The sequence below is a fragment of the Xenopus laevis genome, chromosome 6S (assembly GCF_017654675.1).
Source record: "Xenopus laevis strain J_2021 chromosome 6S, Xenopus_laevis_v10.1, whole genome shotgun sequence".
Lineage (NCBI taxonomy): Eukaryota > Metazoa > Chordata > Amphibia > Anura > Pipidae > Xenopus > Xenopus laevis.
In genome coordinates, this window is record NC_054382.1 from 18,661,347 (window position 1) to 18,684,314 (window position 22,968).

A 22,968-nucleotide genomic window follows, 5' to 3' on the forward strand; every position below is an offset into this window, starting at 1 on the left:
AAGTGTCAGTGTCAAAATGGGAAAGATATAGTTGCATCATTCACAATGAGATTTTGCATGACAAGATGGAACAGCTGTTGTACAGATGTAGTCTGCCTAACTCTCAGCGCCTGGGAATGTACCAGCTCTTTAACTCATACGGCCTTTGCTGCAGGGAAACTTGACCTGACAAAAACATTTTTGAAAACCAATCATCCCATTGACTATGTGTGTCTCGCTCTCTCTCATTCTCTCTCTCTCTCTATATATATATTAATATATGGCTATATATTTACTTGAAAAGTGCATCTATCTATCTGTCTGTCTGTCTGTCTGTCTGTCTGTCTGTCTGTCTGTCTGTCTGTCTATCTATCTATCAGCCATCTAGCTAGCTGTTTATATTCTTTTAGCAGTCATTGCTCCATATATCTATATTAGTTTATCTCTTTTTAATCTATCTATCTATCTATCTATCATCTATCTATCATCTATCTATCTATAAATCTATCTATCTATAATATCTATCTATCTATCTATCTATCTATCTATAAATCTATCTATCTATAAATCTATCTATCTATAATATCTATCTATAATATCTATCTATCTATATTTATCTATCTCTCTATCTATAATATCTATCTGTCTCTCTATCAATCTCTCTGTCTCTCTATCTATCTCTCTCTATCTATAATATCTATCTATCTATCTATCTATCTATCTATCTCTAATTACTGTATCACTATGTATATATTATCACTTTCTCTATCTCTATCTACCTATTATTTATACAACTACTGTATCTATCTCTCTCTCAATTGGGCAGATTTACTAAAGGACGAAGTGGCTGTCGCTAGCGAAAATTCGCCAAAAAGACAATTCGCAGGGACATTGCCAATTTGCTAAAAGGCGTAGATGACAATTCACTAGCGAAAAAGCTCAGCACTAATGAAGTTTTGTGCCCTTACGCTGGTCGATTTTTCACTCAGGAGAACGATCGTTACTCTGCAAATACATTACCCTTTTTACCAGCATTCGCTTCGAAATGCCTGCGTTGACGAATTTTTGCTGGCAAAACTTTGCCAGCTTTCGTCTGCCGAGATGTAACTTTGCATTTTGATGTGATAAGTACTGTATATGCACTACAAATTAGTCTGGCAAAGTTGCTCAAAGTGTGGCGGAGCCTTCCAAGAAAAAAATCCGCCCTTTAGTAAATTTGTCCCTATGCATCTATTATCTCTATCTATCTATTATCTCTATGTATGTAGCTATTATCTCTCTCTCTCTCTATTATCTAATTACTGAATCTCTCTATGTATCTAATATCTCTATCTGTCTATCAATTTATCTATCTACAGTTTCTATCTATCTATCTATCTATCTATCTATCTATCTATCTATCTATCTAAAGATTTATTTACAAAGGCCCCAGGCAGAAGTGTAAGAGGTTCAGTCTGAGACGTTATATTCAGCATAAGATAAAGTTTAGCCTAATGCACTTCCACCGTTTAATAGTTTTCTACTGTTGGAAATATTCAACTTTCTGGTAAAAAAAAAATCAAGCCTGCAATTCTAATGTTGAAAAGAAATAAAAACATTGTTTTTGAGAATGGGAAATTGTTGGTGAGCAGATGGCAATCACTCTTTAAAGGTAAACCTTGAAATGAATACCTGAAACATCAAAGTGGCCATAAAAGGCATGTAATTTCCAACATCACATAGTGAAAGGGCTGAGCCAATGAAAGTGAATAACATGTCCAATGTTCTAAATTTTGTATATAGCAAAACCCCTATTTTATGTGTCCTGGAACTGACGAAGACGCGTCATCTTGCAAAACTAACAGAAATCTTCTGAAAGCTCAATAGAAGTATCCTCTTAGATTGCCAAAAAAGGTATCTATTTCATATCATTTTTTCACATGGGGTCAGTGATCCCCAATTGTAAGCTGGAAAGAATCCGAAGAAGGCGGCAAATAATTCAAAAACGATAAAAAAATATAAGTAATGAAGACCAATTGAAAAGTTGTTCAGGATTGTCCATTCTATAACATACTAAAACTTAACTTAAAGGTGAACAACCCTTTTAATATCGGTATTAGGATCTATTTCGCTACGTTCCTTAACAGCCATTAGTGGCTACTCATCAGAGCACACGTATTGTCGAGAGGAGCATGTATAGGTTCAAATACTATTTGTGAATAGCATCAATATGCACTCAATTTTGTCACCAAATTGGCACTTTGCATATATGCATCTGATTGGCATGTTAGTTCACCAGCTATATAGTCTAGTCTGGTATATTACAGTTATGTCCCACAACAGCTGCTCAGAGCCCACTGAGCATGTGCGTGTCACAGACACTTTCCAAGATGGCGACCCCCTGTGACAAGTTTGAAGTCCTGGATCATTGCTGCTATTGACAAGCTGAAACTTCTGGTGCAATAAATTGAGTATATAAAATATGTCACTTTTAGCAATACTATAGCAATTCCTGTTCTTAGCTAAGGGGGGGGGGGGTGACCAAAATTTGAATCTCCAGGTGGGTTGAGCTGAAAAAAAAGGTTTGGAGCTTTCTGGATAAAGGGTTTGTGGATAATGGATCCCATAGCTGACCTGGTGGTCGCTTGGGAAAATTTCTTCACCTTCAATATTTTACTATGAATTTATGTTTGTAGTAAGTTTATAATATTTGTAGGTAAAAAATCGGCTAATTTGTTGGACATCAGATGAATCACTTGACACAAAAGTCCATTAGACAAACACCAAGGGAAGATAAATTATTTGTAGGAGCAGTTTAACATATTCTTCATCCTTTTAACCAGCACCTTCCCAGAATGTGTATAATGGAATGTGCTTTTTTTATAAGAAGGATGACTACCCCCTGGCTGGGTATGTTTATAAAAACCCATGCTGAGAAATAGACTTAATTCAATGCTATAGACTTGCTCAACAAATCAGATTATGTGATACTTGGAAATATTTGAATACTCCATAGTTTAGCCTTAAGCAAGCAAAATGGAAATTCTCCGTCCTTCCAGGGGCAGATCTGTCAGCATGTCTGAAACGTGTTTCCATTTAAATGCAAAGCCATAGAAGCCTTTTCCATGAACCTATTCTTGGCTTCTGTTTTTGTTTTGGTAAGTAAGTGACCTATCTCTACACAAAAAAAATGCATGGAAGCAGCCTTGGAATTCAACAGCATTTAAATATCGGAAATATCAAGATTCCAGGTCCGAACTGTACTAATTCCAGCATGGAGCAGCGGCCAGGAGTTGAAAGGATTCTTCCTCCTGGCCACTATAATTAGGTTAAATTAAGACTTCGGCTCTGCGGGTCCTTCACATTTAACCTCATTCTCAGCTATTCACTCAAAGTGGCAGCGAGGGGGGATTCCCTGGAGACACAGTAATGCAGCTATGATGTTTGGAGTTCAAAACCCACTATTGTTAATCAAGCTGCATATTTAGGGGATCTTTGATCAAAATTTTGCCCAAAAGCCATGTGTTTTTGTTTACATTTTTTTTAAATGTTTTACATATTTTAGAAACATGAGAAATGAATCATTACTAGATTCTAGCAATCAACAAAAAGTCAACCCTCACCCAACCCTAGCCCTCCTGCTTGGCACCCACACCCGACCCTAACCCGGCAAGTACTGGTATTTATACACCTTCATCTGCCTGCCCCTCTCTGACATTATGGAAGGGCGGAGCATACAGGTGCAAAACTGTAACAAGCCATGACTAGGGGCAGAAGTGGGGCATAGTTAGACACAGGCATGGTGTGCGCCTGGTGAAGTTCAGCCTGCTGGCAGTAAAGGCTGTGTGGAAGTCAGCCTACAGGTCTCATGGGTTTCAGCCCAGCCTGCACATCACTACTGGAGTCAATTTTCTGTCTGTAGACAGACAGAAGTCAGGCAGTTTTTCCTGCAGGATGCCTTTTAGGGTACTTGAAAGAAGGCATCCTCCAAACCCCACAATTCCCTGAACACATGATTTCAATAAGGAAAAGAATATCAAGAAAAAGGAAGTGTTGTCATTGTAAACTGGAAGTAAAACTCGCTATAGAGAAGACTCGTGACCCGAACCGCAACCCGCAAACCCAGAGCGTCTATAGCTGCTCCCGAAACTTCTATCTGCAACCTGCAGGGTTCCGCATGTTTTTGCGGGTACCCGACCCGCTGCAGGACTCTACCCCTAAGTATAAATTACATTATCATTACATAATTTTCCAATATATACCCTGGGAACATAACACACTTGGCCAACTCACACAGCGGTTAGATATTGGTATATAGGTATCAAATATATTGTTAACCACACTCCTAATGGATTGTGGGTGTTAAAAAAATGAAACTGCAAAAATTATGTCACAATTGGGCAATTGTAAGTGCAAATGAGATATTTCTTTAGGGATTAATTGGCTGGACAAGAAAAAGCCCAAAAATTCCAATGGTTTCCCTGTACTATGGTCTTAGCTGGAGCAGCATCTTGCCCTCTCTAGTGGTACTTAATACACAAATGGTTTGTGCTTAAAACAGGGGCGCTGTGCCAATGAAGCGAGTTGAAAAACTTCCCTCAGGATGCAGGACCCCCTGGTTACCAGGGGTGGCAAAAATGCCACTCCTGGTAAATTTAAGAAACAAATTTCTGGTTTTCAACTGGCGGCATAAGGAAAGTTGCCTCGGTCGGGTGGCAAAATAGCCAAGATCGCCCCTGGCTTAGCATTTACTGACACATCCGCATTTTAACAGGCTTCATAATCAAGCCCTTAATTAGGTATATATTCTGTATATAATGTACACACACATATATACAATATATATTTTTACACACACTATATCTGTATGTGGCTCGCATGCTATCTACAATAAAAAAGACAAAAAGGAATAGCTTTACTGAATAGCATTATTGGTGAGGAGGTTAAGGGGAGGTCCCTGGGAAATTTGAAGCTAATGAAGTCTGAGGAATGTTAAACATTACAACCCCTGGCTGCCAGTTCTTTGCTTAGGTCCCTAACTAGGAGAATCTGAGCTCTCTGAACTGTAGACAAGCCATTAATAGGACATAGCGGCGGGTGCAGAGGACTTGTATGCATTTAAGGTGCACCCACTAGATAATCCGTCTCTTCAGCAACTCTGCACTGGAACTGCTATGGAATTGCAAACACATGCTGGAATGCTTTTCATAGACACATGAAAGTGGATGGTTAGCAGCAGGGAAAGGTCCTGTAGGCAGGCAGTTTGCTCTCTGGATGCTGCTGATCTGGGAATAGTTTTGCTTTGCACACAGGGATCAGTTCTTGCTGTTTCTTGCATAGGAAACAGAGCACAGAATTAGGGTGCAGCAGACTTTGCTACTATTGGGGTGGGTTCCAAGGGGAACCATGCTGGGCTCCAGTGCAAGGCTGAGGTGGCTGTTTTTGATGCTGTTCTTCAGCAAGGTTTCCCCAGAGGGATGTCCAGAGGGCACCTCCTGCACCAACAGCCCCCCTGAGAGTGAGCCTAACAAGCACTGTGTGGGAGCCAGGTGCCCGGCCAGGACAAGCAGAAACTCCCGACCCTCGCATCACCAGAGCAGCAGCAGTGGCAGCTTCCTTCAGCCCAGCAGAGTTCATCTGTTGCACCCTGCCCGGGAGGAGTCATTGGGTACTGGACAAGGATCTACAGACACCTGGGGAGTACACCAGAATTTGAGTGGAAACAACAGCAGAGACTGCAAGGGCATAGAGTGCAAACTGCCCCTGAGGATCCGCCTGAAGTCACGTGGCAGGTCTCCCTGTGTTGGGGAAGGGTGCCAGGTGGTGGAGGGGCAACGAGACTCTCAGGGTATGGTGCGTCTGTCCGACAGAGCTGCTCATTTCATTGGGGAGGTGCCGGACTTTCAGCATGGAACATCGGAACTGGGAGCAGCCCCATTAGGGGTCCAGCTCACCTGCGATATCAAACCAGGTACGTGCACAGGGGCATAACTACAGAAGAAGCAGAGCCTGCGACTGCAGGGGGAGGCTGCCCAGGAGGTATAGGGGCCCTACGATTCCCTAAATAATGAACAATTTCAATAAATATTGGTAAAACAAACCAACCTCTAGATATTTTGGGGGCCTGAAAAATAATTTGTTGTGGAGCCCAGTAATATCTAGTTACCTCACTGTACATGCGAGTTCTTCGGTGGAGGGATTATAAACGGGGATTGTAAAGGTGTTATCTAGCAGCATTCCCAGTAGACTTGCTCCTCCCAGCACTTCATGGGATCATATGATGTGTGTAGTCATAGCTTTTTATTTAGCAACGCTCCATTTTGCAATTTCAGCAGTCTGCTTGCTAGAGTCCTAATTGCCTTATCAACCATGAGTTGACTGGAATATGAATAGGAGAGACCCTGAATAGAAAGATGAGGAATAAAAAGCAATAACAATAAATCTGTAGCTTTACAGAGCATTTGTTTTTAGATGGGGTCGGTGACCCCCATTTGAGAGCTGGAATGAGTCAGAAGATATAATTAAGAGTGAAAAGTTGCTTAGAAGTGGCCATTCTATAACAAACATAAAGTTAACCTAAAGGTGAACTACCTCTTTAAAGGGTAACCATCCTTATAATACAGAATATAATTAAATTACTGTATATACCGTAAGGATGTTCCTCCATTCACTGCATATACAGCCGCCATGAGAATTCCTATACACAGGCAGAGCTTCTATCCTTTACTGCTGTTACTCCTTCTGAGCTAATGCAGAACAAGTAGAAATATAAAAAAAAAACGGAGCAACAGGAGAAGGCATATTAATTGATAAAATTTCACCTCTAATAGTCTATCTTGAAACAAATCCAGTGCATAACAACATTAAACCCTGGATCATATGCTTTACGCGTTTCGTGGCATCTCGTCACTTCCTCAGAAGTGCTGCTTTCTAGGTGTATGTGTGCCTGTGGGGGGCGGGTTACATGTGTAGCACAGAGAGGAGCTGTGCGGTTGAGAGTTGCTCCCTCGAAATGGACTGTTGCTAATGCAGAACAATAACATTACAATTAACTTTGCAGCACTGTGTGCATACTGGATACTGATGGAAGAATTCTGTATGCACAGTTAGGCCAATAGGTGGCAAATGGGAGCAAATGGGGATATAGCAAGTATTTCTGGTTAGCTTCATAGGAACTAGTTTATCACTAAATATTCATCTGTTTTGCAGGGGGTTGAGGTATCTTTGGTGCTGGTTGTTTTGCAGGGAGTTGGGATCTAGCCTATAGCTACTGAACTGTGCTTGGAGTTGTGTTGACTAGCTATTGGTTAGGGGACACTGATATACTGTACATTGTAACTGTTGCCTTCCTGACCTGCTGTTGTCATCTTTCCCTACTATATCTTCTCCACTCTGCCTACCTATGTTCCTACCTATACCCATTATAGCAGTCTTTTGCAGCAACTTCCTAGGTGCCCCCTGGATGCCAGGGGATAAGAGATACCTCATTATGCATATTCCATTTCCATTTGAGCTATACCAATGAAAAAGTCAGACATATAAATGATTAACATCTGAATGGTACAAATGAAGCATCCATTGAAAGCAGTGAACATTGGTGTGAATGCACAACACAATGACATAATGTTGGTGAGAAGAAGGGACAGTGCATGGATAGGGTTTCATCTGGTGCACGTCTGTGGCTCTGCATTTTCTATGATCTTATTATACAATTCCTGGCATACCCGTCTGTTCTGCATTACGCTGCCTACACAGCTCAGTGGTGAATTTCTACTGGAATCAAACCTTGTCCAAAGGGAAGAATTTGTTTCAAATGTATCCAGTTGCCCTTTTCCTGTCTGATTCACTGAGTGGCTGTTTGTTTAATGTTTCTCTTTAGTTCTGGATTGGTATCCCATATGGACAAGAGTGCAGTTCAGTAATACTATACTGTTACTACTTCTTTAAGGTGACTGGGTCTCCCAGCATGGTTCTGTCTGATGTCGCTAGCTCCTGGTAGTAGGGCCGGTAACCCACGCGGGAAGATAGTTCTGCATAGTAGAGAGTAAATATAATAGTAAATGAGGATAAATACACATGGCAGGAGCCAAAATTATGGTGCACATGTGTGAGCCAACATAGATATTTTCCTTGGTACCATGTGCTTTGCTGGCATTCCATAAAATTGTATAAATCAGAGTCACCTCTACATGCACATTGTCAACATTTTGTTTGGAGATTCGTAAAACCAAAACTCATGGCCAAAAACTACAAATAGGGCAATGGACTTTTATAACTGGTGCAGCATTTTAAGACTGTTAAAAAAACAAACATGAAGATTAAAACAACATATAATAACATTAGGATCAGAAGAAAAGCCCTTAATGAAAGTTGGAATTTCCCATTTATATCTCATTAAAACACATTTCTCAGTTACCTAACACTGAAGGGCATTGATTCTTCAAAGGATCACAGAGATACTTTATGAAACCACTTACAGAATGTACAGTGGCCTTATTACCTCCGAGCCTCCTCCTTTTAGGTATGATCAATGGCACCTTCACATGCTCTGATGGGCTCTGGCTCATATACTCTTGTAACCCAATGGTGGCCCAACAAGCTCAGTTCATGCTCAGCACAGACACATCTCCAAAGCATCCAGTCATTGCAGTAGAATTTTGTAGGAGAGACTTCACCCTATGCTGCGCTGGCATATCTTCATTCCTGTACACAGACCTGTGAGACTGAAAGCACATTTTAAAGAAATTAAACTGAAAATATACCCCCATCTTTTTGAGATAAGCTTTATCTGGGTTTATGTAAAAAAAAGTGAGTGCATAAACACTATCTGAACTTCCAAAAGAAATGTGTTTTTGTTTTACACGTATGGAAAGGATGCTATGATCATCTAGCACTTACTTGTACAAAGCATTTACTAATCCCCCTTAGGCTCACAGTGTTGTGCAACCTATTTGTCACCTTGTTCCGTTGTGGATTGGAAGTCCCTCAGCTCTCTAGAGAATCTGTTGTGCACCACCCACTATGGAAAGCAGAGGGACTTCAGTGTCCAGAACCAGTCATATCACGGTGGAACAAGGTAGGGTTGGACCTCTCTGTGAGCCTGGGGGGGGGGTGCTGTTCACACAAGTATCATGGTTTCCCTTTAATTGGTGGCACCATGTAATTCCGTGTAAAAAATACATTTATATTTATTTTTGTAAGTTCAGATAGTATTTATGGACCTATTCTAAATAAGCTGTAGTATTCTGAAGAAGACATCCAACAAAACACTACCTTTAGAAAAATTTACATTGGAGTGCAGTGCCTATTATTTATCTTGTATTGGCTTATGTTTCAGGAGAAAATGAGGTGCCTTCAGAAGATGCTCTTATTCTACAACTGCAGCTCTCCAAGGGGCAAGAGAAGTTTGTGGAGTTGCTGAAGAGTCAGCAGAAGACCATCACTGACCTGCAGCAAAAGCTTTCCGAGCAACAGGTCCTTCTCGTTAACCAGCAACGGCAAATCATAGAGCAGCAAAGGAAAATGTATGAACAAATGGATCTGATTAAGGTCCAGTACAGCATCTTGTTTGACACAGTCAAGCAAATGTCTTTTCAGAGTCTGCAGGAGGACATTCAGAACTATTTTGAAGCACATCTTCAAGGACTACAGAACCAGGCGAGGAACCACCTGCAGAAGACCTACTCTGTGCACAAGGTCGATGTGGATGCAAAAGTCATAGATGTCGGAGGGCCTTTGCTGGACTGCGACCAATGTGAAAGTGATGAATTTTGTAATTTCCAGAAGATGCCGCCCCAGTGTGAGAAATGTACGCTGTGCCCCGCTGGATTCTTTCAGCTGTCTGAATGCTCTGAAACTGACGATCGCATTTGCCAGGTAATTAAAAGCCAAGCACCCACTGAGGTTCATCTGCTCAACTGTAATAAATTGATCTTGTATGTAGAAATCAGCTGTACCAATCACAGCAGGCTGAAGCTCAGGATGCCCAGTGAACACTATGCTGAAATTCATAGTTGCTAAGATTTGAAAATAATTTCCAAGCACACAATGTTTCTTGGGCTATCGTGGAGAGATCCGATCATTTGACGAAATCGCTAAACGAGCGGATCTCTAGGTGTATGGCCAAGTGAACTCCTTTAGCCCGTAGGTCTGTAAATTTGGCCCCTACTCTGGCCAGTAGTGCACCCAGGACTCTAATTCTACTCCTTGTTGGAGCTACAGGCTGCTCAGCTAGCTAACCCTGCTCCTATCTGTCACATCTAGTGTGACCTGTAACAGAGTATATCTTAACGCTTGCTATAGCCAACTTAGCTTATGTTCCAATCTAGTTCCCCCTTCCTGCTCAGGTGGGAATCGCTCTGAAAGGACCTGTGCTTAATTGTGCTCCACCTTATATACTCTAGAACAAAGTAACTTGTTAAATTGCACAGAATTGCAGAAGTGCAACTATTGCTTTTTCACAAGTAAGGGGTATTTTATATCCCTAGCATAATTAGACATTTCACCCAAGAAAATAGTCATCACTTTCAGAGTTTTCTCTTTGCAGTAGGGGAATGTACAACACAGGCCACACAGTATGATTGGTGGGACACACCAAGTAGCCACTAGATCTGTGAACCTTTATAACAGAAGGGAAACTGTACACTCTAAAATGTTTTCATGTTTAACCTTATTATAAGCTAGGGGGGGCATGGGTTAATGCTGGATAGCAGAAGAGATAGGGGATAAATACAATATGTCTAGAAACCCCTGACCTAAAGCCTAAAGGATTCCTTTAAGACAAAAATATCGAAGAAACACTGGTAACCCTGCAATTTTACTAGAAATTTGCACAAATTTTGTGGCACGTTCTAAAATAAAAATATTGAATTTCATTTTATTGATCTACAGGACAGGGATGAATGCATGGATTCTCCAAGCATCTGTGGAGAAAAGATAAAGTGCTTAAATACTCCAGGTAAGATATTGAGAAGCTGTGACCATTTGCTATAAGAACTGCATGTGTGCCATATTGGTGAAATTGGATTGGACACCTCCTGCCTTTCTTGAACTCAAAGGTGCACAGCAGAGTGAGATATACAGGTAGCCGTAACATAAGGAAGGTGCAAAATGGTTAACTGCACCTTCCCTCTCACTAAATTAGTAATTCAGAGTTACTTATTGCTATAGTACCAGCTTCAAAGGCTGGTTCGGAGTGAATGATCATGGGTCAGATAACGATTGAAGGATTTCAGTCTTTCCCATTAGAGTTCTGGCCAATCATTAACTAAGTTTTAAATTTTACAGAACAACCCAGGTAATATTTTGCTGAACTATATTGATCCCTGTAGAACCTTATAGGTGCTTTTCATGTTTAGATGATATTTCCATACACATCTACTATTACATTTTCCATTCTTTCTTCTAAATTCTATCCTCGATTAAATTCTTTTTTATTGAATTCTTTCTGTTCTGCAGGTGGCTTCCGATGTCTTGGAGTTGCAGAGAAGGATGCAGCTTTGGGACTTTGTGGGGAACAGTACTTTTTTAATAAGGAATTGCAGGAATGTCAGGCTTGCTCAGAGTGTGAAGAAGAAGTTGTATCCTTCCCATGTACAGCTGACAGTGATACTGTGTGTAGCTACGCTAGCAAGAGCGAGTTATCAGAGTCATGGTCGGCAAATGTATCCTTGCCCTCAGCAAAGCTGACGAATTCCCAGGTATATCCGGGCCTCAACCTGAAAATCAAGGAGAAGCAACAATGTGAAATTCTCTCCCCTGATGATAATACGTTAATATTTAAACAACATGGATTGCTGTGGGCTGACCTCAATTTTGCGGTGAAGCACAACTGCAGGAATTTCCTTCAACTGTCCCTGAAAATGAACAATAGTGAAGAGGGATACGAGTTAAGCGGCTCCCGTATAGAACAGCCAGATGGGAAATATTTTCAGAGCACCAGTATAAGTTGTGCAGCTGAGGTTGAACCCGGTCACACATTATCGCTTTTTCTAAAGAGCCCCAACCAGTTCTGCAATCAAAGTAAAGACCTACATGTCTACGATCTTAACACCCCCTTGAGCATCTTCTGGTTGTCTCACGACACTGGGGCTGTTGCGATGACTGCTCAGATGTCCACTGCCATGCATTATCAGACCAACTATAGGCCTACTTTCAAAATAATTTCTGTTTCAGACCCCTATATGATAAGCTTGTCGCATGACGGGAGAAGCATCAAATTCACAGAATCTGGAGTTGTAAAATTTGTTTTCCAGCAAGCCCTCTATTCTATGGGTCCAACATGCGTCCGAGAAGGCTTTTCACTGATCTCTTACATAAATAGAAATGGTACGAATTCTGAGCTAATGCAGATCTTCAAGTCTGGAGTCAACTACAGAGACACTTCAATTTCTGCATCTGGAGCTGGAAAGGTCAACAGCGGTGATGTCATAAGCTTTGAGATAACATCTCCGGCACAGTGCAATGTGCGTTATTTTGGAGAGAATTCTGGCATAAGTATACTGAGTCTGATTTGGATCCCAACAGCAATTTCTACTGCTGTGACAGCCAAAGTGTCCAGTACTGGTTTGCCTACAGGCGCCGTCAGAAATAAACTCTTGCATTTTCAGGATCCCTCAAATGACCGAATTATAAAGCTCATGACCTCTGGCCAGTATGCCCATAAATATTTCATGTTTGCTGAACGGGGAACAGTTAGTATTTCGCTTCACTTGAAGTTAATTCATTCCTGCAATATCTTAAAATTGACCTTGAATAAACTGATCAGTGACCAAGGACCATCTGCAGCAGTTGCACAACAAATTGGCGGGCAGATGCCGGAGGGAAGCCTCTGGACCAGTGTGTCCTTTCGCTTTTCCTTTGATGTTCAGAATGGTACAAAGATATCAGTTTCCCTTGATTGCATACGTGGGAGGATCAACCATATTGCTCACGATCAAGGAACAAATTTTTCAATATTTTGGGTTTCCTCTTAAAAGCGTGTATTGGTCAACATGAAATTTGCAACAATTATGGCATAACATACGAAGAGAGATTCCAGACACCACAAATGAATCCGGATGGATCCAATTTATAATGCAGTGGTTCCCTGCATTGCATAGGGATTGCACGATGAAGGGGGAAGTAACTTTCCCCCTTGATTTACGTTAAAAAAGCACAACTGAGGACCAAAGGACTTTGTTGACTTTTGTAAGAAGAAGTAAATAAGGGCGGATCAGGCCTGTTTTGCTGGCCAGTGTATGGTTGCTCCCTTCATTTTTTTCAAAGTTGCATAAATATATATTTATATTTTATATAAAATATTATTTCTTTGGTGGCATCAAGCTATATAAATTATATAAACCTTATTTGCGTTGGACTTTTGGATTTTAGAGTGTGCATTCTGCTGATTTAATGGCATAATGCATGTCTAAAACTCTACGGAAATTATTTAGTTGAATGTTCAGTCAACCCCAACATCCCCATTATAGAACCAGGTGTTCAAACATTAGTTATTAAAATGGATGAAGACTATGGGGCTGGGAGTTGGGTTAAGCATACCAGCCAATTTTATTTGTTGTCGTTTGCTTTATTAATGGTCATGTACTTGGTTCAATAAAATCTGTAACAAAGGGAGTTTAGCCAAATATTTTTCATTTTGAGTCAATTAACTTCCAAAGGAAGTTTATATTTAGCTACAGTTGGAGAATATTTTATCCATCTGGGACAGATGAGCGGAATTCGTTCTCCCCCACCCCGAATTATATGTTGATTGATGTTTCTGCTCCTTCTGTAGGCAACAAAGGGCACGTACAAAGCAAGGTTACAACTTGGAGAAGGTAGAATAGGCATCTCATGGCCCAGTTGGGTGGATGAACCACCCATCCCAATCAATAATGGCACTTCCCTCTCTATTTGTTTGCTGAAACTACTAAGTAGGGAGCAGTATGACCCACTTAACCATCTCAGGAAACACATTTCCTTAACTAGAGCACTCCTCTTAATGAGCACTCTCATTAATCAGATGTACACCAAGCCGCTAGGTGGTACAAGCGGAAGGAGCCATTGCCTTCATTGTAGAAACCCCATGCCCTGTAGCTGGAAATATAGTTGCAAACAGCTGTAGAGCTGAGATTTTGACACCCCTGATTTAGTGTGTATCTCAAAACATTGTCCATCTGAGCAATTTAGCAATCTGTTACATGCCCTCTGGCAGACAGCACATTAGGACAGCTGGTTTTCCTCTCCTGTTTTATGGAATAATTAAAAGCTCTGTGTATACATAAACATCTGTTTTGTGTTATTTTGTGGTGCACTGTTACAGGTTAACGTTAGAGTAAGTAAACAGACGGGTATTTAACTAAATAACAATAACTTGTTTCATTCATGTAGTTTACACCAATACAATGATCACTTCATATCTGGTTTGATAAAAGAGTAGGCATTCGGTGGACATTTAATGTATATATATATATATATATATATATATATATATATATATATATATATATATATATATATATCTTTTTGATGGTTCTAAAGGCGCATGTGGAGACCAGTAAATTATATTTTATTTACCCATGTCTTGAAAGGCATAACAAGGGTGTAAGGCTATAGTAAAATGAGCAGCATCATTACTCCGACTAGTAGCTTTACCCCAAATATGTGCTCCAGATGAGACCTTGTATTCTAAATGGGTGAGCCCTCACAACGGTGTAGAGGCAGGGTATTGTACAACTGTAACTGTATACAGATCACAATAATTGGTCACCAGTAGTTCTTGCAACTATAGAATGTATTAATTAAAGAACATCCTCTACATAGGAGTTCAGTTATTGATAAGCAGGCACATAAAACATCAGTGGAAAGTCATATACTCACAGCACCAATGGTCAGTATATATCCCCTCAGGGTAAGATAGAATATACAGCATCACCGGAAGTGCTCCCAGCTTTCAGCCTTTACCTTAAGTGGAGCTTCATGGGTGTCTTTCTAGACCCTAGCTCTAACACTTAGTCAGTGGGCATTAATACCTGGGATCATAATCCCTTTTAACACTCCTTGGTGGAGTCCCAGCTGCTCAGATATATAGTCCTAACTACCTAACTCTCCTAGAGTGATCTATTAAAGTGAATAGCCTATCACTAGCTATACCTAACCTGTATAGCTTCCACTTCCCCCTTCCTGCCTGCTCAGGTAAGGGGACTAACAAAATGCGTTATCCTGCTTCTGTTTTGGGAAATATAACAATCCCAACAATCCAGGCTTGTTTGCATTATTGGTGCCCATTCACTTTCATATTTCCATAGCATAGGGCCCCTGTAATGGATTAATGTTTGGTCTCTTTCCCATTTATTTCAAACCAGATAGGTGGCCTCTAAGAGCCATCATCAAACAGGTCTGAAGTGCAGCTGCATAGTCTGCAAAATGTTTGGTAATATCTACGTGCTGGTGTCATACAATTAGGAGACTTCGGGTTACATGCCACTGGCTGGGGAATTTGTTGTGCCTAATAATATTGATAATAATATTTATAATATTCAAGTCAAGAAGAAGGTGGGAATTTTTTTTTGCATGTTTGTAGAAGAGATCATCTTTCTAGAGCTTTGACCAAAATCCATTTTGCTGTGGGGCCTTTTAGCCTATTAATTACACTACTATGTGATTACATGAACTTGCTGCTGCATTATATGGAAGTAACATAGAAGTACTGAGGTATTTATTATAAATGTTGGTGCAAATGCTTGAAATTACCACTTTTTATTAAAAATGTCCAGCGAACCTTAATAAAGACAAGAGATATTATATAATGCCCTACACATGAGCCCACTGTAAAATTAATGTTGCACATGAAAACCGGTTATCTGAAAAAAGTTTAAGCTAGGACTTTTGCAGGCAATCCTGCTTAAAAGAAAAAAGAGGTGAGGTTCAGTAAAATCCACACTTTACTGAATTTGCAGAGTAAAAACCTTTGCGCCAGTGAAAAGTCGTCTGGCGATAGAGTGTGAACAGTGCTAGCGACTGTCTCTTTCAATAGCGAATTGAGCCTGTGCCTGTTAGTGAATAGGCAATGTCCCTGCAGATGGTAACACTGGCGTATTGTCGCTAGTGTTAGCCACTTCTTCCTTTATTTAATCTGCCCCCATGTATTTAATAATTTTTACTCTCTCCATTCTCTTCCATTGTCTTACAACACCTGCTGCCCCTTCCTATTATTTACAGATCTTGGAAAACTATTTCCAAGATGGTGTTGTGAAAGTAGATCAGGAAATAAAACCAATCCCATGAGTTGCTACACAATCATATTCTATCACTTGTCTCTTCCCTCACATCTTTCCTCTGTCTCTACCTGTCATCCGACCACTGACTCCTGTTCCTTCCTATCTCATTCTTTCCCTTTTTCCATATTTGCCCCAATCTCCACTTTTTTTTAACTTTTTTAATCTTTCTTTTTCTACTGGCATATTTCCATTACCATTTATGATATCCAAAATCCTTGGAAACCCCTTCACAGGATCCTCAATATCTTTCTAATATTAAGTCAGTGTCCCTTCCTTAGTTCTCCTCAAAATTATTTGACCATCTCAAAATATGTACACTGCTCATTGTCACATTATGGGGCAAATTCACTAAAGGACGAAGAGCCTAACACTAGCGTTAATTCGCTAGCGTAGCACATTTTCGTTAATTCGCAGATTCACTAACGGACACTGGCGTAATTCACTAGTAACTACGCAAATTCACTGACGCGCGAATTTTTCCGAACGCTGCCTTTTACACCAGACTTCCTTATCCACCTCAGACCAGGCGAAGTGCAATAGAGTAGATAGTGATTGCTTCAAAAAAAGTTAAAAGAAATTTCTAAGTCCCAAAAAACGCTGGCGTTTTTTCTTTTTTTTATGGGTGATAAGCTGAAAAAGATCGAAATTTTTTTTGGGGCTACCCTCCTTGCCCCCTACATTTCCTAACTCATGGCAACTTAACTATACAGTGGGCACATGTGTAGGGCAAAATAAAAATTTTATTTGCTGTTTTGAAGGTTTCCCAGGCTTGTGTAGTGATGCTACATATACCTCCATTGTAACTTCAATTTGGCGCCGTATGCAAAATTAAGCATCGCTAGCGTAACTTCGCTTTGCTTGGCGAATTAACGCTAGTGCAACTTCACAACCTTACGCTTCCCCTGAGCGCAACTTCGGATTTTAATGAATTTGCGTAGCGCTAGCGAAAATACACCTGGCGAAGTGCGGTGAAGGGGACGCTGGCGCAACTACGAATCTTAGTGAATTTGCCCCAATGTGTCATCTGACTCTCTATTTCACCCACTACAATCTTGTCTCCATCCTCAATGTGCTGAAACAGTCCTTCAAAAATTTGGATAATGACCTGTGTGCCGCTAAAGCAAAGGCCACTACATCCACATAAGTCTGATAAAAATGTTAAGCCTTTGACGCTGCTTGCCACTCTAAGCTTTATGATATTTTGGGATTCAAGCAATTGTACTATACATAATATTAAATTTGTGATCAATGTTTCTGTGTCTCCACCTCCTTACTTCTATCGTCCTCCCTCTTCACTTCTTCACTCTACTACGTCCAAGATTTTTGACGTGGTACTGCCATCTCAGGAATTGCCTTCTCTGTGTCCCATATACCCATACTTAATCTTTATAATCTAAACCAGGGATCCAAAACCTTTTCCATCAGTGAGCCACATTCAATTGTAATAAAAGTTGGGGAGCAACACAAGCATAAAAAAGTCCCTGGGGTTCCAAATAATGACCACGATTGGCTATTTGGTATCCCATATATGGACTGGCAGCCCAATGGAGGCTCTATTTGGCAGTACATCTGGTTTTTATGCATCAAGCACTAACCTCCAAGCCAACAATTCAAATATAAGCACCTGCTTTGAAGTCACCGGGAGCAACATCCAAGGGGTTGGTGAGCAACATGTTGTTCCTGAGCCACTGGTTGGAGATGACTGTCTCTTAAGACCTAATCTGTCACCCACATGCATTACTGATTTACTGGTTGATACTTCATACTTGTTGCCAATATCTAGATAAACAAGGCATCTGCCATCAAACAAGTCACATTGCTATGTCTCAAGACAAAGCTTGAGAGCAGGCCCCCTCATTCCTATAGTCTTTCAACACTATACAATGATAATAATCTCCTTCAGTAAGATATTATAGATATAGATGTGTTTATACAAACTTTACGTTTGCAATTTCTTGGAACAATGTACAACATTTATTCCATTGAGAGCCATTTGCTTTTCGGTTTACCTTGAGGGCATGATTTCCAGATCTATCCTAATGTTTTCACATTCCTCAAATAGATTTTTAATCCTCCTCACAGATAAACATATGATTTACTCATCTCTGGGATGAAATATTTCCCTTTTCTTTGAGTCACTTTGTGAAAAACAAGATGAAAGAGAAGCCTGGATATAATTAAGCAGAAAAAAAGGAAGTGGAAACTAATGCAAGACAAATGGGTCCTTAGTCAATATGATAATTCATCTGTGTCCCCTCACCCTCAGTACTGTTCTATATATCTGTGTGTTAGTACTGTGTATGTTTCTCAAAGGCAGCCAGGTACAGTCAACTTTAATACAGACAACTGGGCTAACATGGAACATCTGTCTCAGAAATGCACAGGAACTGCCTAATAGGACATACATAAAGGGAGTAGTTTTCCAATTAAACAAGAGAATGTTCCGTAAAGGGATCCTGTCATCGGAAAACATGTTTTTTTCAAAACGCATCAGTTAATAGTGCTACTCCAGCAGAATTCTGCACTGAAATCCATTTCTCAAAAGAGCAAACAGATTTTTTTATATTCCATTTTGAAATCTGACATGGGGCTAGACATTTTGTCAATTTCCCAGCTGCCCCCAGTCATGTGACTTGTGCCTGCAGGTTGCTGTTTTTCCTTCTCAATGTAACTGAATGTGTCTCAGTCGGACATGGGTTTTTACTATTGAGTGCTGTTAGATCTACCAGGCAGTTGTTATCTTGTGTTAGGGAGCTGCTATCTGGTTACCTTCCCATTGATCTTTTGTTTGGCTGCTGGGGGGAAAAAGGGAGGGGGGGGTGATATCACTCCTACTTGCAGTACAGCAGTAAAGAGTGATTGAAATTTATCAGAGCACAAGTCACATGACTTGGGGCAGCTGGGAAATTGACAACATGTCTAACCCCATGTCAGATTTCAAAATTGAATATAAAAAAATCTGTTTGCTCTTTTGAAAAATGGATTTCAGTGCAGAATTCTGCTGGAGCAGCACTATTAACTGATTCATTTTGAAAAAAAATTTTTTCCCATGACAGTATCCCTTACCTGTTGGGCAGTATTCAAGGTGCAGAAGATTTTCTCAGTGTGCCATGATTTTTGCATTTTGTACCATGCTTGCTTGGTATAGTACCACCCAGGTATGGCATCAATGTATTTATTAGGGGTAAGAGGCAGGGTGGCATGAAGGTGTCCCTCCCTCATGTGACCATCCCCTCTCCTCTCCTATGTTGAGTGTCATTTAGGGCTGTGGCACACGTGTTGCCCATGCTTGATTTGTGAATTTCTCGACCCTTTAATGTAAATGTAAAGCAAAATGTAAGCATCCTGTAATAGTCTCTAGTTGCACTGTGATGCTCATGTTTTCACACCAGTGATTCAGATGTTTTGTCACCCACTCTGCTAGACATGAAGGGGGTTATTTATCAAAGTCCGATTGCCAAAAACTCGAAATTTTTCGAGATTTATTATACCCCATGGATAGAAAAAGTCAGAATCCGAAAATCTGGCATCTCAGACCTGCCGAGGTTGTATATAAGTCAATGCAAGAAATCCCTATCCTATTTGGAAGTTTCGGTGGTCTGCGCTGGAATTTGCCCAAAAATCGGACTATTTCGGACTTCTCTGGAAAAAGACTGAAAAAAATCAAGCGATCTGGGAAAAAATTGAATGATTCGGGTTCTTGCTCAATTTTTTCATATTTTTCCCCATCCAATTAAATCATGATGTTTTAATAATAAATAAGGTCCAATTGTGGGTTCAAGTTTGGTAGGACTTTTTTAATTAAAATAATAAAAACAATTAGGATTTTAATAAATAAGACCTGAAGTATGGGTAACAAATAGTCCTGTGTGCCACAGAACACTTGTGCAAATTAGGGTGCACAAATGGGTGCAGGCTTCATTGGAACACCAGGCCTATGACAATAAGGACAGGGCTTCCGTGTACCCACAGGAGTTGCATATTCTATACCGCACTAGCTTATTTTGTCCGGCAGACAGTGCTTTTTAAATGGGTTTTAAATGAACTTTTAGTATGTTGCAGAGAGTGATATTCTGTGACAGTTTGAAACTGGCCTTTAATTTTTTTTTGAGTTTTTTAAATTATTGAGCTTTTTGTTCAGCAGATCTCCAGTTTGAAATTTTCGCAGCTAAGTTGTTATAATTCAAAAACAATAAAAATAAAATAAAAAGTGACCAATTAAAAGGGTAAGATAAGATAAGGCCATTCTATAACATGCTAAAAGTTAACTTAAATATACACCACTCCTTTAAGTGAGCACGCCCGTAGTGGGAAATGACCCCCTTTCTATTCTGCAGAATGGGCTGTGCCAATATGTTAGTTGTGAACATTTTAAAAAAGAAATTGAATACACATCCTATAATAACTATAATAACTGAATGAATTCTTTGGTGCGGCCCTTATACGGATGCCTGTTGTTAATTTCTTAAATAAATGATTTATGTGAGAGCATTACATTATTTTGCAATGTCCAATGTCAAAAAGGCTCTTCATTACTCATTGGGTTGCACACGTGAAGCTTGGTGACATCTCTACCTGCTGTTGTGCAAATGCCATAGGTATTTACTAGGGATGCACCGAATCCACTATTTTGGATTTGGTCGAACCCCAGAATCCTTTGCAAAAGATTCGGCTGAATACCGAACCGAATCCTTTTTGCACATGCAAATTAGGGGTGGGAAGAGGAAAACTTTTTTTACAAAAAGTCACGCATTTGCTCCCACCATATTTTGCACATGCAAATTAGGATTCGGATCGGCCGGGCATAAGGATTCGGCTGAATCTGAATCCTGTTGAAAAAGGCTGAATCCTGGATTTGGTGCATCCCTACTATTTAGAAAATGTTGCTTTTGCACACTCTCCAAAGAAGCTGTGGTTAAACCTGTCTTTCAGTCCATAAAATTCCATTTCCTTCATTAAAATTCACCAAGTATAATTAGTCAAATAAAATAAACATGTCTGATTTATAATAAATATTTGTTACAAGATGTTTTCCCCCCGTATGTTTCCCAGACACAGCATGTAGCATGGAGTTGTACGGAGCAAAGCCGGTTTGCGTTGTTTAATGTACAACATGTGTATTTCATAGCAAATCCTTGGGGGGAAAAAAGCAGACGTGAAAATTAAAAACAGGCAAAAACTGAGCTTTGGGAAAGTCGTGCGTGGAACTGTGAGCATGCGGTGTGAGAAAAACTTTGTTTGCAGAAACAATAACAAAGATTCTACAAGTCTCCGCTCAAGTCAATGGACACACAACACATTGCAAAACAGGGCTTAAAGGATTTAAAGGAAAAGCAAAGGCCTCATTAGTGGTATAGTTATTTTATTAGGCATCACACATTGATTATAATCACTAACTTCAGACCAAAGGCCGGCCATCTCTTTGTTGCTTAATGTACAATGCCCAGGGCACTATTATAATAAAATGTGTGCTGCCATCTTGTTCCCTGTCCCAGAGATACCTTGAAGCTGCCCTGTGCATCTGCAGTAGAGTAAATAGTACCATTGGTTGGTACATTTCGGCCAGCCAATATGCAGCCCCAAGTGATTAAGTCTTTCCTTGTTCTTTAAAAGGTTTGTTCACCTTTAACTAACTTTTAGTATGATGTAGAGAGTGATATTCTGAGACAATTTGCAATTGGTTTTAATTTTTTAGTATTTGTGGGTTTTGAGTTATTTAGCAGCTCTCCAGCTCAACGTTTCGGGGGGTTCAACCTCCCTTCGTTGATCATTGTGGTCAAACATTAATAAAAAGAGGGGCTGTGTCCCCGACTGCAGATACAGTATATAGAGTGTGTGCGGACACGTGAATTTACTGCTGTTACTGAGGGACGTTGCTGGGGTCGACGGAGGATCAGCACCACCATTGCAGGAAAGTGAAGTGGCGGGTGAGCGGTAGATATAACACATTATATATATATATATATATATATATATATATATATATATATTTATTCCTTCCTGGGCCTCATGATGAACCTTCTCTTATTCAAAACCTTTGGCATTTTTGTTTATGAAGCCACACCAGCCATTCTGTATAATGAATTCTGATCTGAAGCCATTAAACAAAAATGCAGGATTCTGTTAAATTACAGCACCTCGTATTTTGCACTTTGTGTTTGGCACCTGTTGTCAGTAGTATCATATGTTCAGTACTGCCAATATGATATTCATGAACATAACTGATTCATTTAGATAAGACAGGCTAAGATTCTTCAGGTTTCTTTAATTATGATCTCATGTGTAACAATCCCAGCAATTACATTTTCTTTTGATAATATAAATAATACATACATTTACCATTAAAATGACTTCATCTAATCTCTCTAATTCATTTCAAATACTTTTTTTTCTCTAAAATCTCTCCTTATTTGGTATTACCAGCACATCTTTATTTATTTGGACGGATTTTCCCAGAGACTATTATCTTACTATTACTATAGGCACCATCTCTCCCTACTATACCTGCTATCCCACAGTCACACTCCCTTCCCAGAGACTATTATCCACTGTTACTATAGGCACCATCTCTCCCTACTATACCTGCTACCCCACAGTCACACTCCCTTCCAAGAGACTATTATCCTACTGTTACTATAGGCACCATCTCTCCCTACTATACCTGCTATTCCACAGTCACACTCCCTTCCCTGAGACTATTATCCACTGTTACTATAGACACCATCTCTCCCTACTATACCTGCTATCCCAC

The 22,968-nt window shown here is 40.1% G+C and overlaps 2 protein-coding genes across 3 annotated transcripts in view; one reads left to right on the forward strand and one right to left on the reverse strand.

The window, feature by feature from the left end:
• apbb1ip.S (amyloid beta (A4) precursor protein-binding, family B, member 1 interacting protein S homeolog) overlaps positions 1-22,968 on the reverse strand; it is a 133,925-nt gene that overhangs the window by 71,799 nt on the left and 39,158 nt on the right. The gene's annotated exons all lie outside the window — the stretch shown is intronic.
• On the forward strand, positions 4,687-14,175 carry LOC108719855. The gene is made up of 4 exons (XM_018269085.2): positions 4,687-5,929; positions 9,296-9,834; positions 10,849-10,915; positions 11,416-14,175. Exons 1-4 carry the CDS (start codon positions 5,365-5,367, stop codon positions 12,930-12,932), a joined length of 2,688 nt encoding a protein of 895 aa, XP_018124574.1. The 5' UTR covers positions 4,687-5,364; the 3' UTR covers positions 12,933-14,175.

Bases quoted from the DNA above. Each gene is read 5' to 3' on its own strand.
- LOC108719855 (XM_018269085.2), top strand. From the start codon at position 5,365: ATGCTGGGCTCCAGTGCAAGGCTGAGGTGGCTGTTTTTGATGCTGTTC. The intron at 5,930-9,295 runs GTACGTGCACAG...CTTATGTTTCAG, and splicing joins CACCTGCGATATCAAACCAG to GAGAAAATGAGGTGCCTTCA. The intron at 9,835-10,848 runs GTAATTAAAAGC...ATTGATCTACAG, and splicing joins CTGACGATCGCATTTGCCAG to GACAGGGATGAATGCATGGA.